General features: G+C 45.9%; 1 protein-coding gene across 4 annotated transcripts in view; it reads right to left on the bottom strand.

Moving 5' to 3' along the window:
- The window catches only part of MAP2K4 (mitogen-activated protein kinase kinase 4), a 65,682-nt gene that overhangs the window by 14,834 nt on the left and 30,216 nt on the right, over positions 1 to 20,632 (bottom strand). For 2 of the 4 annotated variants that reach the window (XM_064728420.1, XM_064728419.1), the window contains exons 3-5: positions 17,409 to 17,504; positions 11,803 to 11,977; positions 2,350 to 2,469 (exon numbers count right to left, since the gene is read on the bottom strand). In XM_064728420.1, coding sequence (XP_064584490.1) covers positions 2,350 to 2,469; positions 11,803 to 11,977; positions 17,409 to 17,504 — 391 coding nt within the window. The remainder of the gene's footprint in view (positions 1 to 2,349; positions 2,470 to 11,802; positions 11,978 to 17,408; positions 17,505 to 20,632) is intronic. The other 2 variants (XM_064728422.1, XM_064728421.1) reach the window with 1 other exon arrangement.

The raw sequence follows: 20,632 nt of genomic DNA, 5'->3' as shown, positions 1-20,632 counted from the left end.
GATGGGATTCAGAGCAGCTCTGAGGAGAAGAGCTGGGAGATACTGATGGATGAAAAACTGGACATGAGCAGGCAGCCCAAAAAGCCAACCATGGTGCACTGAAGCCCCTGATTCCATGCATAGACTGTTTCAGTCGTTTACTTCAGCTTTGTTCTTGTTTCATTGACCAGGCAATTTAATCTCATCTAGTGGGTGAGAATGAGCTGAAGCAAAGTCCTGCACCTGACAATCAAGCTGTGCTTGTTGCACTGTTACACATTCCATCACATGTACAGACATACAGGGACAGAAATATCCCTCCTGACTGAAGAACAGGCAGCAAACGATGAAGGTTCAGGTGCTGCTTGCTGAGGGACAAGCAGGACCCTGTCACAAAATGTGGAACAAGCAAGAGAAAATACAAATTTCTGTGTAGTATTTCCTGCCTTTCCAAATCAAACTGCTGGTATTCACAGAGGCTGCCACAGGAACTTGTGTTCACAGCCACTTCCCTGACTGCAAGCTGGGACATTTGTCTGACTGCAAAGTAAGACCTTGCATAACTTTATCCAATTTTTGGTTTAGTATTCCAAACTGTCAGGATCCCAGAGCTTAGCTCTGCCTCTCCACACCAAACACTCCTGTTGTGGGAGGCTGCCTGCCTTCCCTTTGCGCCACCTGCCCTGCTGCTTTCCTGGAGCTGCCTGGATCCTGCCAACCCTCTGCACAATTCAGCCTGCTAAACTCCTGTAAAGAGGCTCACATGGATGTCTTTCTGGTTGCTCCATCCACAGCTGAATCCCAGCTCAGGGCAGGTAACCAAGGATTTCCTTACTTTTCACCTTGAAATGCTGCAACAAAGAGCTTTGGTTTATATAGTTTGCTGCAGGTTTCCTGAGAGAGTTTTGGTCTTTCCCAATGTCCCATGAGCTCTTACACCTCAGAGCATGGTGCAGCAGTGACCTGGATCTTTCACAGTTATTTGAGAACAGATCTAATAAACAGACTGGGGGGGTCAGACAGACCCAAATATCCTGGTGAAATTCCTTTTTTCCCTTCCTGTGCTTCTCTGGTGCCATACTTTGCTATCTTTAAGATATTAAGATTCTACTTAATATCGGAACAAGTAATTAATGAGACAAGACACAAAACTTTATGGAAGCCTCCCAGCTCACCCTGGGTACCCCTGAGGAAGGTGACTTGGAGCATCCCTAGGCAGCGGGAACCAAGGAGAGGGGAAGGCTGCTTTCATCTCTGAAGCAAACACCACTTATGTTGAAGGGGAAAAAGGGGATTTCACTCCAACCAGAGCAATGCCAATGAAACCTTTCCCAGACAGAGCAGCAAGGAGCCCTGGGAGCCCTGCCTGGCTGCAGGATGATGAGATTTTGGACATGGCAAAGAGTGCAGCCAAGCTGACATCTGGGTGCTGATTAAAGTAAGTTTATGTATTTACATTTACACCCTGGAATGTGTCCAGATCTGAAAAAAGGTGAGAGGCTTGCACAGCCTTGAGCATGTTGCTCATCAGCATCTGGTAAGACACTGTTTTGTCCACAGACCTTTCCTCACACCAGCTTTGTCACCTTTATCTCAGCAAAGCTGGAAATCTCCAGCCAAGCTGAGGCTCCACATAGTAGGAACTTGTACTGTGTGAACATGGACAATGCCTGAGGGCCCAAAATGGCTCTGTGTTCAAAAAGATCAGAAAAAGCAGAGCATTGGAAAGGAAGGATTATTATGCTGATTTTAGAGAATGAGATTTAAAGCCAGAGGAGTGACCTGGCAAAATTACAGAGGCAGACTCTCTAGAAGCAGGAATTAAATATTCACACACAGTTTTGGGTTTTACCTACAACACTGACCTCTCTCTAAATGTTTTCCAGTAAAACCCCACAAGACTGCACAGGCTGCTATGCCTAATAATCCCCAAGGACCACCTGCAGCCCTTAGGTCTCTGTTTTCCTCCTTCCCTTGAGGAGAGGGACTGGATTTGTGCTGAAGTAATGGAAAACAGGCAAGGCCTCCATGTCAGTCCCCCTGCACTGTGGCAGTTTCAACAACAGAGCAATTACAGGAGCAGGGATAATCCAACCCTGCCGAGGAGATACAGGAGGAAGGAGAAGCAGCAGTCAGGTTTCAACATTCATCTTCTCCAAAACTCCTGTTGCAAAGGGACCAAACGCTTGCTCAGAAGTGCCCAGACACCTGGGTCTCCTGGCTAAACACCCCTGAGTGAAAGTGGAGAACCAAGAAACTTAACTTAAATCAATTTTTTCCTCCTTAGCACGAATTTAAAATGACAAAGGGGAAAAAAACCAAGGTAAAACCCAAACTCTGCTACTAGTGAAGCAAGTTTGGGGTGCCCACCTCTCTGAAGAGTGCGCCATAAAACTGAACAATGTAAGGGCAGTCACTGCTTCTCATCACCACATCAAGGTCCATCAGAAGCTGCTTCTGCTCCTTCTCATCCACTGTCGACCGAATTCTCTGAAAGAGGAAGAGTGGCAGAGACTTCATCACTTCCATGCCATTACTGCACCCTCAGCCCTGCTGCTGGAGACAAGTGACCAGGACCCCAAAGCCAAGCATGCTCAAAAACACTCTGGGGAATCAAGCAGTGCTCTCAAATAAGAAATGTAACTGAACACTTCTAAAGCTGTTTAATCAGACTGTAAAGCCCTCAGTCCTCACATAAGCATCAACACTTTCAGATGAAATGTCAGGAAGAAATTAAAGAGCTCAAATTTCATTGAAAACTACAGCAAAATACCACATCCAGGCTTTCATTTCAAAACAAATTCCCACACAGTTCTTAGCCATGTTGGAAGGGACTTGAGGACTGGTTTGAAATTTAACCAAGGAACATTATGTTTAAAATGTCTAAGAAGCCAAAAAATCTCCTTCCACAGCCTCCACCATGGCTGGGGAGAAGGGACTGCCACATAACCCAGGGAACATATTTCTCTGGTAATGTTAATGATGGGCAGCAGTCCTCTGAGCTCTTCTCATAAAACTAACAATCCTTTACCTAGTACTGGCTGAGGGAACATCAACACTGTATAAAAGAGTTTATATAGACACATACCCAATGTGTATATAGAGATATATATGTATACACACACACTATACTTTGTATATACACTATATATTATGAAAAGTTTCATTTGGGCTTGAAACAACAATGCACATTTGAAAACAGAAAACTGTCCATTTTCAAACATGAAATTGGTTAAATGAAGGATGGAGATGACCATACAGTTTTTCATGTGATTTTACAGATATATTTAACATCCTGCACTAATTAATACTTTCTCTGAATCACAAGTGAGGAAATCGTGATCCTGAAGCTGTGACTCATGTTTAAAAACCATTAAAAAAACCCAGAAAAAATATCTGGCAAGAAGTCCAAAGCAACAGAGGTAGCCAGGATCATCCACAGGGACAAAAACTACATGGCTACCCAAGAAAGAAAAATTATTCAAACTTGTGGAAAAAATCTGCAAGATATAGCACCCATTTCATCAATACTATGGCCCTGTGGGCAACTGCTGGTGGCATCAGGACCACACACATCAGCCAGCCCAGGCCAGGTGAATGAAGGTACTTTCAAGGCTGGCCATTTATATAGCACCATAGGTGAAACAGTGCACCATTATGTACTTTAGGACTTATTTTCTGATGACCCATACAAAACAAGGACAGTATCAACACTGTAATTTTCCTTACCTGTGGTGTATCCTGGTATTTAACCACTTGTTCTTAATGTTCTAGTACCTCTAGTTTGGTCTAGACCAGTAAATAGTATGTTTATATTGCCCTTTTCCCATCCTGTGAATTCTAGAGTTCCTGGGGACCTGTCAGGAGACTTGTCCAGCACCCACAGTCCACAATATCCATGATGTGCTGAGCACGTGGGGTTCTGTGCCACCAACAGAGCAAGAACGGGCCAGGAATGGAACTGAAGCACTTCACCTCCAGGTCACTGGTTCAGGTCTGTGTCACAAGCTCAGCCAGCCACTGGCTGCTCCCTGCTCTTGTGCCCTCACTGTACAAAGCTCTGCAATCCCCCCAGAGGCTGAAGGCCAAGCAGAGTGAATGTTTCTCTCCAAGTGACACACCAGCAGCACTGTGTGAAATGGAAATGCCATAAAGCCACTGGTGTGACCTCCACAGAAGGTCATGGATGCCAAAGCCACCACGGTGAGACATATGACCAATAGCTCAGCCTCTCACTGAGACATGACCCACACTGAAAATGTGTGGGTCATCTCTGGTGAGGAACGAGGAGCTTTTCTTCATATCATAACTTGTGTTCTCCTTCTGTGCCCACTCCATGTCTGTCTCCAAAAAGCCTCTTTCCTGGTCATCTGAGAGCTGTCCCAGCCCTGCTCTGCAATCCCCTTGCACCTGCACAATCCTGTCACAGCCAGCCCCACAGCATCCTCCTCAAACTCCACCTCTTCACCTGAAAGCATCTCCTCCCACCTCTGACATTCCTCCTCTGCTGCCACTTCTCCAGCACTGCAAACCATGTGAAATACACACTGTATGGTGGAGGTGATTTTAATGGCACTCCAGAACACCAAACCCAAACACTCCTCTTCTCAAACACGAGCTCCCCAGCAGGAAAGGGCTGGCAGAGCACCCAGAGCACAGACAGTGGGTCAGCTACAGGGCAGAGGACAGCTTGAGAAGCCAACGTGGACACTACAACAAATACTGCTGCAGGGAGTGAAAGGAATGCTGTGATACAAGATTGGGATGTCTCAGAGCAGTGCTGGAGACTGGCAAAGTCAAGAGAAAGGAGAACTCTGAGGAACAGCATGCAGAACAGCACACAGATAGGGTCAGGCCAGGCTGCACAGGGTGGCCCTGCTCAGCTGAGTGTGCCAGGGAGCCTGCTGCAGCCCAGCACTCCCAGTTCAGCAGCAGAACAGGGAAGAGAGGAGAGCCAACAGCAGTCAGTACCCAAACAGCACCTGAACCATGAGAGCGCCTGCTTCCTAAACCCCAGGCATGGTGCAAAGCTCTGCAGCTGCTCCCACAGACACAATCCCCAAGAACAGGGGACATGGCAGGGGAGGAAGACACAGGGTGAGGCAGCTCCTTGAGGGCAGCATTTCAGACAGGGATGGACAGGGCTGACTTCACCTCAGGCCTTACAGATCTCAGCCCAGTCACCTTCCTGGCAGCCACTGATAAGTCACTGCTAAGTGACCCTACAGCCAAACAAGCCACAGATAGAAAAAGGGGGATTTGTAGTAGAAGCTTATGGAGTTTCCTTTTTAACAATTCCTTGTTGGCCTCCAATTTAAACTGTATCAAATCCTCTTAGGAGAAATTCTCCAGCCCTTTTTATTCAAGCACAGGTTAGGACAAAGCCTTCTAGGAAGAAGAAGCCATGGTCTGAGTAGCATCAACAGCAAAAGCACAGTCTGTGCTGTGGGTTGTGCCACCCTGACACCTAAAACCAGGCAGATTCCAGAAACCTGACCCAAAACAGAAGAGACATCATCCAGCCCAATATGCACACAGAAAGGTTCAGGTGCAGTGTGAAGTGACTGGTTGAAAAAAAAAAATAGAAAAAAAAAAGGAAAAGAAAAAAAAAGCTGTAAACACCAAACTGAAACTCAACTCCTTGAGCTGTGAGAGAAACCAGAACTGCTCTGAGCATGGGACTCATCCTCAGGTGAAAGTTAGCACAGCAGTGCCTGGCAGTGCCATGGGGGAAGTGTCCTTCCATGGGATGGCAGGATTTGGGACAACAAACCAGCAGCAAAAAGAGGGTTTGCCCAGTCACTGCTGAGGATGGGAATATTTATCTCCCCATCTGAAACACTGAAGTAGATCACAACCAGCTTCTCACCTCCTGTGATGAGGCTAACTCTCTCTTACCATTCTTTTCCAGCTCTTACTCATCCACTCCCCTCCTACAGCAGGACTGGGAACACTGGTTTCCCCAACTCTCAGCCAGCAGACCTAAACAAATGACTGAAACAGACAATTCTGAAGGTGTCACTCAATTGTGTGAAGAATTACAATGAGGGCTTGGCAATAAAACCCCAAGACTTCTCTTTAGAAGTCATATGGACATGGAAAGAACAGAGAAATTTGCCCCTGGATGGAGCTAAATATACTAATGTATCATTCTGATGGGCCTTTATGGGCTATCAGGCATCCAGGAAAGGATGGAGGGACCATGGAGGCATAAATAAATGTTACATTTCTGCTCTCAGTGGCATTTGATGTTTAGCAACCTCCTTCTGCTGTGAGACTGCCATGGAGAAACCTGAGAAAGTCAGACAGGAACTTCTGGTTTAAAGCTGTGGATGAGAGAACAAGCCCTGACTACCAAATGATGTACAAGAGACACTGTGCTCAGAACAACGAATAGCTCCATGGCCTGCTGGCCTCCCCAGGAAAAACAGGGATCCTTCATGGGCTCATGGGTTGGACACTTCCAATTACCCAACTGATCTTGAAAATGCCTCTGATTTCCTTAGGAAAAGTTTAGAGAACACGTAGAGCATGTCAAAAATATTGTTAAACTAAAGAGAAAACAGTGACTGTAGAGGACACTGACTGTACCTGGAGGCTGGACTAGGCAATATTGCAGAGGGCTGTAGCCAGGCTGTATCCTCAGCCAGGCTGAGGATATTCAAAGACACAGAAAATTCTCACCTACAGATGAAAATCACTTTCTTTTGAGGTGGGGGAAAATTGAACACTGTGGACAAAACCACCCTCTTCTCCGGCTGGGTTACTCTACCATCTGTAACCATTTCTGACAGAAAAATAATTCAATTAAAAAGAAGTGTAAGATGATTCCATGGGGCCATGATAAGAAGCCTGAAGGCCAACCAAAGCACAAACCACTCCACTCATCTCTTGGTGATGTATTTCCCAGCCAGCTGAACTGGTTGAAACAAAACTGGGAGAAGCTGCTGGTGGTGAACCCCAGATGTCTGAGGTGTTCCCTGCTGCAGGGCAGAAGAGGTGAGGAGCAGGTGAAGATCTCCTGCCTGAGCCTGAGGCTCAGACATCACTGCCAGGAACACCAGATGCTCAGGACACGACTGCTGTGTTTAGGCTCCTGACCTGCACAGGAGCCACCCAACACATCAAAGGCTGACTGGTTTAAATATGTTCTTATTTCTTTTAAGAACTTTTCAAACAAGCAGCTTTCCAGGCCTCCAGAGGCACTGTGAAGTACCCTGGCTAACAGAACCCACACCATGTACAGCATTTCAGTACAAAGCAGAGCATCCTGCTCTAAGTGGAGCAATGCTCCCCAACTTTCATTCCAATTTGGGCTATTTTTTTACTAAATTAATATTCCAGGGATCTTTTAAAGCATCCTTTTTGTGTGAACTATCACCAGGACCAGAAGGAAACCTCAGGCTAGAAATGACAACCCCTAGCAGCTGGGTGAGTTTCCCAAGAAAACATTTCCTCCAAATAAATGGGGCTTCTCCATGTGCCTCTAATTTGTGGTACTCTCACAGAACAAGAGGCACGGTCCCTGGAGCAGCTGGGACAACACTTTGTGGTGATGCTGGAGGCAAATACAAAAAGGGCTGGAGAACTGCAGATACTGTGGGGCCTCTCAGACAGAACCAGGACAGCACTGGAGCAGATCCTGAGGAGGAACCAGAGATCTCTGCACAGTGGGAAGCCCAGGACAATGGTCACAAGTCACTTATGGACTGCCACAGACTGGGAAAAACCAGACCAACACAATAACAAGAAACCAGAAGCAAAATCAAAGGATAGTGGGTAAAACTGGAAGCCTGACCAGGCAAGATCACAGAGAGCTAGTGCAGCAGACACACACCAGCCAGGAAAAGATATTTCTCCCAGGAAAATGAGGAGCCAGGAGGAGAAACCTGACAAGGTGAGGATTCAGCATACAAACTGGCCTTGCATTTACTGGTTTGCATAGCCAGATCTGGCACTGGACAAAACTGGGCTGTTCTCTTTCCCACCTGGAAAAGTCTTGACCTCATATGCCAAAAAAAATCCCTAAGAAAATGAAAAGGGTATTTCCAGTAACAGGAAGACTGTGATGGCAGTTGACCCAGAGTAAAAAGGTGCATCTCCAGAAAGATCTGAAAGGAAGTGATCTAAAGAATGAAAGGACTGGTTTCTATTTGGAAATAAAAATTTAGATGATTAGGAGAACATAATGCAACTTTTTCTAGGGGAAAAAATGAGAAAGGCTTGAACATAAATCCTCTTTAGTTGGATCTCTCTTTGTTTCATCCTCTCCCCCTCCTCCTGATAGCTCTAGGAAGCAGCTCTCTATGGCAGAAAACAAAAGGGGTGCACAAACAATTGAGGTGGCAGCAACAGGAGGACCAGATCCCTGCTCCTGCAGCCCACTCCAGCCTGTTCCCAAAGAGGTACAGAATGTCTTTTTGTAATTAAAACAAGTATTCACAGAGAATGACCACGGCTAAAGGAGAGGGAGAAGCAGGACAGGGCACAAGAGCTCATCATCCCAGCCATGCTCCACCTGCTGAAGCTTTGCTGCAGCAGTTTTAGCCAGTGACACAACAAAGCTCATTTCAGGCTCATTTTCCTCCTCTTCTACTGACTCTGGAGCACAGATGAAAAGTCTGACTCACCCAGGGCCTGGCAGCCCTGCCTATTCCAGGAGACTCTTTAAAGGTACCAGGATTGCATCTGCCAGGACAGAAATTACAGCCATCAGCATGGGCTGATAGTCCAAAATGAGTTACAGGGAAAAATGAAAGAAAACAGTGTCTACACCTGCAGATCTCAAGTTATTTTGCTGATATTTCAGCCCTCAGGAACAGGAGCCCATGTGCGCTGTGACACTGAACTTTCCCAAGCAGGGGAAAGCTTGGGAAGCTTCAAGGAACTGTTCCTTAAGAAAAGGCAGGACAGGCTACAAAAAGCAAGAAAAGAGAGCTGGGAAGAGGGTTTGTAGATACGCTCTGGCAGCCACAGACTTTGAGGGGAGCAGGATGAGTGACCAGAGGTGCCCAGCTGGCCTGGCACAGCAGGAGCTGCCTTCAGCCAGAGGAAGACTCCAGCCAGTGGAAATGAGCAATGTTTCAAGCTCCACACTTGCAGAACAAGGAGGATTTGAATCTCCCTGTGGTAGAATAGGGTGACAAGCCTGGTCATGGTAGCTTCAAGCAGGACACAGCCCTTCCAGAAGTGGGGTAGGAATTTCCTGACTGCACTGGGAATTTGCAGCAGCAGTAGTGGAAATTTAGGGGAGTGGTGGAGAAGGATGGAGGAGCAGTTGGGACAGGCCCCTGTACCAATTTTCTCTGCATCTGGTGAGCAGTACAGAACAGCTAACTTTTGGCTTGCAGCTTCCATAAAGCTGTTTCCTTGGGCTGAATGTCCTTCCAAGGATGCTTGGCCTGCTGCACTGGTGCTGCTCTTGGGGAAGCACAGGAATGACAGCAACCAAATAACCAGACACTGGCTGCACCACCCAGCTCTAAGGGGACCCTGTCACCTGCCCCCAGCACAGTGCCACACCTCAGAGCTGCACCTGCCACAGAGATCATAGCAAGGCCTTACTAAACTGACACATTTTCACAAAGCACAACTTCCCTTCTCAAACTTCTCTTTCAGAAGAGCTTTATGCTGAAGGAGAACACATGGCTGAAGGCAACAGCTCCACAGTGAAGAGACCACAAAGCTTGAGAGAAGGAGAGAGCAGGAGGGGGACAGTCCCCAACATGGACAGATGAAGACAGAGAAGGAGCAGAAGATGAATGCACAGCCATGGCTGCCCCAAAAGCATCAGGAGGCTGAGAAAGGAAAATCTGAGGAGTGTGGGATGAACTGGTCACTAGGCCAAGCTCAGCCCCATCCTGAAACCTCATCTCCAAGAACTGCACCATCCAGTCTGGGGAATTGCTGCTGCTGCTGCCTTGGAGGCCTCACTGACTGTTCCACCCACTGATCTTCCTTTGCTCAATTTTGTGTTTTCTCCCTGCTGGGACAAACAGAACAGTTGCTTACCACTACTGTTGTAGAAATGATGCTGTTGCCCAAACCCTCCAACCTTTCTTCCCCAGCTTGAAAGAAACAGGGTCAGAGAAAAGAAGGTGGCACCAGCCCAGTCAATAACTTTAACATTTCACAGTTTAGTCACTGGAAATAAATCAGATTTACTTGTTTAAAAGTGAGCCCTGAAGCCCAGAACCCCGAGGCTCAGAACACACCTCATCCCTTGGGAAAGCCAGCTCAACATTCTGCACTGTGCCATCTCCAGCCATGTGCTTCAAGGACGCAGAACTGGTGCCTTCTGCCTCCCACAGGGCTGTACCTGCACCAGGGGCCCTCAAACAAGGCTCACCTAGGGTGCTGAAAAGCCCTTGTGCAAACAGGGACAAGAGAAGCCCTGTGCCAGCAGACACAGCTTCTCCATGACACAAGGTAATCCAACAAAGTCCTTCTCCATGTGGCTGTAGCCACTGCAGAACTCCAGGGAACAGCCACTCTGCCCTGGGGGTTCACACCCTCAGCAAAACTACAGCTACCCAGGCCACACACCCTGAGTCTGAGAGGATGGAGCTGTCCAGGAATCATTTCACTACACCAACGTTTTTCAACCTGTCACCTGCAAACTACACCCGTGAGTTCTGCCAAAGGCAACTGAAAGAAACCAGCATTTAGCTGCAGACAACCTCTGGCTCCACTGGAGACTTTCAGGGATTCAAACCCAGCTTGAAACAGCACTGCATGGTGATCAAAAACACTCAAGAGACCTAAGCAGTGATGCCAGCACTGTGAAAAAGTCAGTATTTACTGGAGCAGATCAAGGGATGAGGGTTACTCCAGTAACCTGACACACCAGAGACAGGTAGGAATTACATTCAGAGCAGCTGGGGCTGAGATATGTCTGCTTGGCATGTGAGACCAGCAGGGGCAAATGTCTCCAGATTCCAGGGAATATTCTGAAGAAGACAGAGAGTAGAAAAGACAGCAACACAGACTCCTACATAGCTCAATTCTGCTTTCTCCTGGGAGCCATAAGAGCACTTACAGTTAATATCATCAACAGAGTTAAAGATAGATGTCATTAGCAACCTGCAGTGAGCAAAGGAAAGGACCAGAGAGACAGAGAACAGCTGCTGCCACCTCCATGGACAAGCAGCTCCTCAAAGATGCCCAGTGAGCAGCACTGCTGTGGCAAGACAGGCAAATATTGCCCAGCTGGGAGAGGAGGCTGCTCCTGGTTCTAAGGTGAGTTTTGGGGTAGCATAAAGTAGAAAATGAACAGTCAAGAAACCTGCTAGACTTTCCACCTCCAGGACAGTCTGACATGGTGAGCACAAAGCAGACACTCCATCACACATCAGCAAGAGCACAACATTCCCTAGAGGACATCCACTCCATTCCAGCTCCTCCTGGCGAGGCCACACCACATGCTGACATAAACAGCTAATTTTAAGCCATTACCTTATTTCACAAAAGACACAAGAAGCTATGAGATGTCAAGCTGTGCCTACCACCAGCCTAGGCTGTACCTGAACCAGTGACCCAGAGGTGAAAGGCCCGTGCCCCATCATCAGTCTCCAGAGACGTGTGATCCCCTCAGAACAGCAGGCTCCTGATAGACATTTTGAAAAGGGCACAGCAATTATGAGAACTTCACAAATCACCTGAAAACATGCCCATTATACACTGTATTTTCAGCAAACAGCAGCCTTTATACCAGAAATAAATAGAACAGAGCAGTAGATGGGTGCTAGATGGAAGAACCTTAATTCTCCATCACACTGCATCCCAATGGACTAAAGTACAAATGTAAGGATGGGCATCACCTACTTTAACTGCCATAATTTGCCCACTTGGTTTGTGGACCATTTTGTTGACAGAACCATAAGCGCCTCGTCCAATTTCTCCAAGGTCTTTCAAGTCCTCTGCTGTAAAATCCCAATGTTGCTCAGGGGAAATCTTCAATTTTCCTGATGATTCAATGCTGTGTGTTCTCAGTCTCTCTCTGTCAAAAATATTGGGAAGCAATTTTTCCACATTTTAAATAGTCTTTAAATGTCTCTTTTCAGCACTTGATTAAACATTAGAAGAGAGGGGTTCACAAAGCTACAGCAACAATCTGACTCCACAGAGGATTTTTGGTTGGGTGGGGGTGGAGGGGTGAGGGAAAATGTTAAATCAAAAATGACATACACTTGCCCACAGCTTCAATTAAGGATAAGTTTCTCCAGCTGCAGCATAAAATTCAATATGTCTCATAGAGTCACTCTAAGCACTCATTTACACAGTTCTTTCTGCTTTGCACAAAATTCATCAGGGTGTGAGCAGGATCTGGTAACATGCAGCACCAAGAGCCTGAAGAGCACTCCCAGCCCATCTCCCCAAAGCTCCTGCTGCTCTACACCACCACATCCCAGCACCTGCCTCCCTTCCAGCTGGGATTCCATCAATACAGGCAAAGCTCTTCTGGGTGAACCAGTGAGACTTTAGGAAACATTTACCCTTATTGGAAAACTCCAATTAAAAAAGAAAATAACCCCAAACCCCCAAAATCCAATACATATAGATAATAATTTAATTTATCCAAAGCTAAATAAAGAGCCAATAATTTGTAAAAACCAAAACAAGTTCTTTGTGACATATGAAAACAAAATCTGCCTATTCAGGTGTTTCTTCACCAAGAACTTAAATTAACTTTCTCAAGCACACCCTGTCCCTACTGAAGCCACCAGGATTTGCTAAGGAGCAGATGAATGTCCAAAATTTGTGAACAGAAGAGTTCAAAGGTGCCCCCCAATGGCTCATTCACATGCAACAATGCTACCATTGAATTAGCAGGAAATGCACAAGTATTTGCAACACTTTTCATCTTAAAATGCCATGCAAAATTTCAGGTTTTTTCATTAGTTAATTAGCTGATTCACACATCTTGAGTCATAAAGTAAGCCAAAAGCCCACATTTTCCATTTTCAAGATGCATTAAGAGCAATGCAGACAGCTCCCACTGCAGGGCACACTGATCTCACATTCTGAAGCACACAAATCCTTGCGACCCCCCTGTCACAGGAGAGATCTATCAAACCCAGTGGATATTTGATCCAGCCCCCACTTTCCTGGCCAGGGAGCAGAACACACATGGAGGATTCCACCAAACACATGGAGCTTATTGAGTTTATCAGCCGAGGAATAAACAGGTCACGGCTGATTCCACGCTGATAAATGCCACATTGGTCACCAGCAGCTGCAAACATCACCCAGCTGGGGACCCAACCATGGCAGGGTTTTATTGGGATCCCAGGTTTTGAGAGGGCAAAAGGCCAACTGACTGGAGCAGCTACAGCTCAAATGGCTTCCTCTGCTGCACTTTGGGTTGGCAGCTGCACGTCCTGAACCCTGGAGCTGTTTGGTGAAAGCATTTGGGAGCAGCTCCTCTCCTCACTGCTGGGCTGTGTCTGCTGTGGTGTTTCCTGCTCTCTAACCTGCCCAGCCCAAGATTTCCACCTTCTGTTCCCTACAGTGCCCCTACACTGCATTTAGAAATGATTTTGGGAGCTACAACACAGCACAGGTGGGATGGATGCCATCTCAGGGCTTCTGTGCACAACAAACCCTGCATTCCATGGGGTTCTCCAAGAAAATTGCTCACTAAAAAGCAAGGAATGAAAAAAGCAGCAAAATTACAAAAAAGAAAAGAACAGAGGAAATAAGAAATGGAAAAAAAAATGAAAAGAAACATGACCTCCACATGTGCCAAGTGTCTCAGTGACAGCTTCTGTTGGGAGCTCCTGACTGGTTTCTGTCTAACAGCTCCACCATCCTGTTCTGTCAGTGCCATACAAACAGCTCTTGTTTTTGGGAGGAAGGGAGGTGAGAAGCACCATGCCAAGGAAGCACAGACAAATGGGCATTTCCTGCTTCACCTCCTGCCAGCTGGTGGGCATGAAGGAGCAGGATATTTGGGAGGTAAATGGCAGAGAGGTGAAATACTGAGTTCCCACAGACAGAGCTCCCTTTTCAGCTCTTGTTTGAAAATAATATTCCCTATCAAAGTTCTCATGGAGTGAAAAATTTAAACACTGAGGCAATTTATTCAAATAAGCAATTAAACCATTTTCCCTCTGTTTTTCAGGGTAGGAAACTTTGCTTTTCTGACCCTACCCCAGAAGAGAAAGGGAATTGGAATTAATTATTTCCCTGTCACACAAGCAGCCTGTGTGTCCCCAGCTGTGGTGTGAAAGCAGATCTGGGCCATTGTTCCACAGCTGCAGGGAAGAAGGTGGGAGCTGGGGAATTTCCCTCCTCGCCAGGGCTGCACCAGGGGCTCTGCTGCTCTCCAGGGCTTTGCATCCAGACAGACCAAGACCATCCACCCCCAAAGCCTCCCCTCCTGGAGCTTGGCTTCATTTCCATTATGTATTTATGATGCCATCTGCCTTGTCTCGCAGCCACAGCTCCTGCTTAGCTCTTCTCAAATACCCAGGGAAATGGTCAAATAACCAAATTACCAGTCTGACAGAGTGACAGATACTTGAATAGAAGTTTTGGTCATTTAGCTGATTTGCCAGATGCAAGCAGGGCAGTTTTCCTTTAGGTAGCATGGCCCACCTCAAGAGTCGTAACTGGAATGCAATAATTGCTTTTAATGTCAAAAAATCACACTTATAAGAAATTTTTCAGTGTAAATCAAAATTCCAAAGGATTACCATGCCAAAAATGCAAATCTAGAACACAGACTCTCTGCATTGATCTAAATTGGGAATTTTTGAGTGAGGCAATAAAAACTAAACTACCAGTGCAGGACATCTTTCTGTTTGTACTGCTGCAGATGTATGAGCACATAAATCCATAGGGTGGATGTGCCTCCAAATGCAAAAAGCCTGCCTAAAGCCTGTACTACATCCTGGTGCTCTGGATACTACAGAAGCCTGTTTCAGGGAACAGCAGGACAACCACACAGCCCAGGCTCTAGTGAAGGTAAAAAGAAGTTAATGCCCAGTCCCTGGGATTAGTGCACATCAGAGTTTGCACAGAAGTCAGCAGACACGTGCCTTCTGCTACCATTTTGTTTTTAGACTGTGAAATCTAACCTTCTCTAAGGCTGGGAATGTTGGGCAAAATTTGACATATATTCTCCAAATGCCCAGCATGTGTAAGATGGACTTGTGGGGCTTCATATATGATTTAAAAAATAGTATAAATAGCTGAAGTGGGCTTGATACTCTTCAAACAGTTAAAAGTAGCATTTCCAAAGGTCACCTTAGAGTGACTACAACTCCTGACAACTCATCCAGGGCTTGAGCTTCCAACTCCCCATCTTGCTTTTGAAAATTTTTGCAAAGCCAAGAAAAAAGGGGCCGAGGAAGTGGCTGCGATCCTTGCACTTGAAAGGCACCAATGTGTCAGCCTCACTGCAGATGGTTACTATGCTTGTCACAGCAGTTATCCCAGGGATTAGGAGCACCAAGCAGGACAACAACTCCTGCAAACAGTTGTCCTTTGTCAGAGCTGTGTCCAGCTTGGCAGGAGGCGGGCGGGCGCTGGCGCCAGGCACCGCCGCCACGGCCACGGGGCTGCTCGCCACAAGCAGCACAGCTGGGCACACATGGCAAGGTCTGCGGACCCCAAAATCTCCTGTGCAGACCCACAGACACCTTGGGAAGCTCCCTGACAGGCTGTGAACTGAGCCTGATTATCCCCGAGCCCTGCTGTTAACAACCAGCTGCAGGGAGGCCACAACTTTTAAAAACAAGCATTTCCTTGGCATGGAAAAGGAGGAATGTTGAAAGAAGAAGAGAAAAGGTGGTGGGGTTTTTTAAGCAAAATTGAAAGTCAACAGACATGAAGCAAGGCCAAAAGGATGTAGGTAGCTGCCTATCTCCTCTGTTTCACTTTGCTGGGAGCTCTGCAGGACTCAAAGGAGCCCAAAATCTGACATATTCGATGGTACACCTGACATGAATAAAATCTGCAGAAGCAGAAAGATCCAAGCAAACCAGCTGTGCTTCCCAAGCCTGCCTGGTGCTGCACTCTGCTCAGAAGTCTTTCACTAAAGCTCCTATTTTCACTAGGGTTAATGAGAATATATTCTGTTTCTCCACACGCTTGGTAAAAAGGCTGACATTATAAAAACTGATTTGTGGTCCATCAGCCAAAGCTAAAATGTAAATCCTAACAAAAAAACTTCCAGGCAAACTGCAGGGTTCAAATGACACTGTGAAACTTCAGAGTACAAACACAGTTTAGTGGCTGACATGTTCCTACCAAGACTCTCAGGCATCCTGGAGAGATTTTGGAGAGCTTTGTTTCCTCTGTCTCAAAGTCTGTGTCATTTCTAAAACCATTTTCAGACTCTGCAGGGCAATGCTAAAACCATATCAACCCTAGTTTGAATTTCATTAGAAAAAGTCTCCAAAAGAAACGTTCCTGTTTTTTTTCTAGGGAGGTGGAAATGTTGGTGCTGTCACAAAGTTTTTGGATTCTCAAAAGAAGAAATTATTGCTTTTCATAAACAAACAGCATCCTTGCAAGAGTGGCAGAACTAATTTGTGTTTGCTCTGATCCATGTAAGCTGTCCTGAGGCTCCATTACATTCAGGAATAGGTTCCTAGACATGAAGAAGAGATACAGAAAATGTGGCAAAGGAAGGCAATAGTTTTGCACCTGTGACCTACCCAGATTAAAGGAAAACACATTTGCTCCCTTTCCTTGTGACCAAGAGGCTGAAATTCAACCTAGCACTGCTCTGGCTTTTTATGCTCCTCCAAAATGTTAAGATAAAGATAAGAACAGAAAGTGGAAGATGGCACAGCCCTTCCAGAGTTCACAAGTCTCAGCCCAGCACATGCTCAGAGTCTCCCTGGATTCAATGGGGCTTGGCTGAGGCTTTTAAAATGTCAATATTTTGTATTAAGCTCCCCTGGTAAAGTACTGAGTTATAATGGATTTTGATTAACTCTGCCCTTACATGAAGGAAACCTCTCCAGCCACAGTGGTGAAGATTGAGCTGAATTTAACTGAGCACATTGATCTCAAACTCATTTTGATTCAGCCATGAGTCAGACTGCAGCACATTCACTGAACCCACCACTGCTGGGATTTTAAAGCTTAAACTGGATTCAAGAACTTCAGGATAATACAGGAAAACTGTGAGCTAATTAATTTAAATAACCCTTCCGAGAATGCTGATTCTTTTTATTTCCTCTCCTAGGTCATGGGCAGCTCCCTGAGAGAGAAAACAGCAAACAGAGACAAGAGCACAGCCATAAGAATCAACAAAATAACCTCAATACAGACCATAAATAGTTTGCAAAATCATTATTACACAGCAATCACCCCATGGAATGACACTATTCTGGAGACAATTTCATTACTTTCAGAGATGCCATTTTTGGGGGATGGAGAAGATTTGACAATGGCTAACAGACAGGAAAGCTTACTGTAGCCTGCTGGACAGTTTCTGGATGAGGTCCGCTTCTCTCCTTTTGAAACTGAACGGGACAATGTGATTACTACCCGGGGTTGCTTGTGTGTCACTTCAGCCAGGAAAAGTTGTGGAAATGACAGGAAAACATGGTGCTGTTATCACATGACACAATAACGTACAACACAATACTCAGCTAGTCACACTGCCCACTGAGCACTCAGCAGCACAAATCACAGCCAGGTCTTTTCCTTCCAGTTTCCACCTAAGCTACCTCCCCTCCTTGGGGGCAAAGCAGCACCCAATGATTTGAACTCATTTTAACAGATTAAGTCAAGCAATTTGTTTTCTTACAGCAATGAGAATTATTATTTCCAACTGTATTATGACTACAATTAGAAACATGCATTATTAACTTATTAGCCAAATACCTGCATATTAGTGACATGCTACTTCCCTCAAGGCACATTGTCCATCCCTGCTCTGCTTTTCTTGTGCTAAGACAGATCTTACCAACAACTTTATTTCCCTTAAAAAAATTTAAAATCGAGCTTCCATCCTGAATCCACCAATCTAAGACTGGTGGTCTTGCCATTCATCAGATCCCCTCTCCCAAATAATTCTGCAGGAATTGAACAACTACATCCTTACTTATTCCCTCCAGAGCACTACAACTGAGAAGAGTTAATCACCACACTGCACCATGAGACCTCTCTAGGAACAAAAAGTGTATTCTGGATCTCAGAGTCCCTCAAGCTGTCCAGCTCTAGAAATCTTTCTCAACATGAGGACCTGTTCTCTCAAGAGCAGTTGGAGGAGCTTGGGTGAGAGGCATTTCTGCTAAGCACTGTGTGGAGAACAAGTCCTGGATCCTTGCACCACTGACCACTGCAGCCAGCACAGGAATCAGGGGCTCTGCTCAGCTCCTTGTGGGAACCACCTGAGAGGGGCAGATACTGAGCACCACTAATTCAAATATAAGAAATGGTTCCAGTTTAAATACTCGAAAGAAGTGATTTTTCTAATTTAAACTGCTGTAGGACAAAAAAATTACAACCCAAGTGTGGAAAAGTCCAACTTCTCTTTTGGAACTTAGAAAAAAATACAACCAAACAGTATCTCACAAACTCCGGGCAGCATCACAGCCTGAAATAACCTGAAATTCACTGCCAAGAATGCACCTGGTCATGTATTTCTTTCTGTGGCAGACAAGGACAGATGGGAGACACAGAAAGCACCTGACTGCAAGACAGAGACTGCTTATTCAGAGATGCAGCTACTTCAATGTGGTGACCAAAAGAGCTCGTAACAAGACCAAGCAGACCAAATTTGACTTTTATTTAAAACGTCCCTTCTCTAAAACAAAAGATTTGTGCAGATCAGGTGAAGATTCCCAGGCTCCAATAGTATGGTGAGATTTTCCATGCTGGGCTCTTCTGTGATGGCTGCTGGGGCACGGTGCTCTCACTGACCCTTCAGAGCCAAGAGCTGGTTTGTTGTAAGCTCTGCAAGGATGCTAACAGAAAATTGAGAGTGCTGTAAGGAGCTAAACCAGTGTTCCTAGACAACCACCTTTTCCCTTTTCTCTGGTGTGAAATATCCACCTAGAATATTAGAGAGAAAAGAATAGAAGCTATGCTATAGCAAAGCCCCTGTGCTCCTCAGAGAGGACAACCACCTTCACACTGCTGGAACAAGAGATATCAGAAAGAATCACTTCCAACTGATCCACACTTGTCTCTGCAAAGGCACCACTTATGCCAGGCATGAAGGACCATTTGCTCACCTGGATTTATTCCAAGCTCATCTTAGGAAGGAAGGAAGGAATTAAAACAGGCTCAACAAAGAAGAGTGTTTAACGTTGCCATAATCCACTAGAGACTGGTTTGGCCATTTGGATTTAGGCTGGATATAAGAAAAAGTTTCTCTTCCAGAGGGTGGTGGGGCACTGAAAAGGCTCTGCAGGGAATGGTGACAGCCCCAAGGCTGCCAGAGCTCAAGGAACATTTGGACAAGAATCCCAAGCAGAGGGGAGGATTTTTGCAGGGTACAGGGCCAGGAGACTCATTGATTCTTTGTGAGTCCTTTCCAACTCAGTTTATGCTATGGTTTGCTCTCTTTTTACTGGTTTCCCAAAATGGAAAGGTGTTTGTGGTATGAGGCAAGAACATCCACCTGATATCAAGGATGTCCGTAGTTTTCACAGACACAATACCCAGCAAACCCAGATAATTGGAGTCCCTTTCAGGAGCCTGTTCCCCAAACAAGCAGAAAAGCAAAACCAGTTCAGTCCCACAGGCCAACCCCCACCTCCATCACATCCATCCTGTCCACCACAAGATACTTTCCATGACCACTCTGTTCAACAGCTGATTTTCCTGTGTGAATCCTGTCCATTCAGACCCAAGATTTCCATGGCACTTGCTGGAAGTCATTCATTTGTGCAAAGAATGAGGACAGAAGTTGTCAACCAAGACCCATGGGGTCAGTGCAGTCTTTGAATCTGAAGACTCTTCTCTCTTTATTCTCCATTCCTCAATGTGCACAGAAGATAAAAGCAATGACTGATTCCTTCAGTTTGAACCCACAAAGCAGAAGAGTTGACTCACTTTTCCATAGCCAGGGGAAAACAAAAGACATTTAACTAAGAGGTGCTGATTAAAGTCTGAAGAGATAAAGGAGGTGCCAGTCCTGCTCTGATGAAATGGGGGATCCCAAGTACAGCAGCAATGAGCAGAGTTTATTCTGAGAGCTGGTTTACAGGGGTATCCTGCAGGAACATGGTTTTCCATCTGGAGTCAAAGGGTTGGAGTCCAATCAGATACAAACTGTGGTGGTCCTTGCCTGACCCTGTCAGATGAACAGTGACACTGGCAGCCCCTCAGGGCCAGAGCCCAGCTCCACCAGCTGCTCAACACAGCACAGACACACAGGCACCAAGCTCAGCCCAATGCATAAGCCATGTTCCACTTTGCTACTTGTAAATAATTATTTTAAAAAGATATTTATCAAAAAAATGGCTGGGGACCAAACCTGTGTGTACACACAAATATATTTACACACATGTATTCAGAGATGTTACACATAACATTCTGCTTCATCCCATTTTCTTCTCCAAACACCACCATAGGAAGCCAGCATGTGTGCAGCTGTCCTTGGGGGTGGATGCAGCACCTCAAAATAAAGGGAAGGAAAGAAGGGGAGAAAACTTTGCTTCTGGTAACACAACAGCATGAAGGC

The sequence above is a fragment of the Zonotrichia leucophrys genome, chromosome 18 (assembly GCF_028769735.1).
Source record: "Zonotrichia leucophrys gambelii isolate GWCS_2022_RI chromosome 18, RI_Zleu_2.0, whole genome shotgun sequence".
Taxonomy (NCBI): domain Eukaryota; kingdom Metazoa; phylum Chordata; class Aves; order Passeriformes; family Passerellidae; genus Zonotrichia; species Zonotrichia leucophrys.
This window is presented reverse-complemented; position numbering and strand designations above follow the sequence as displayed.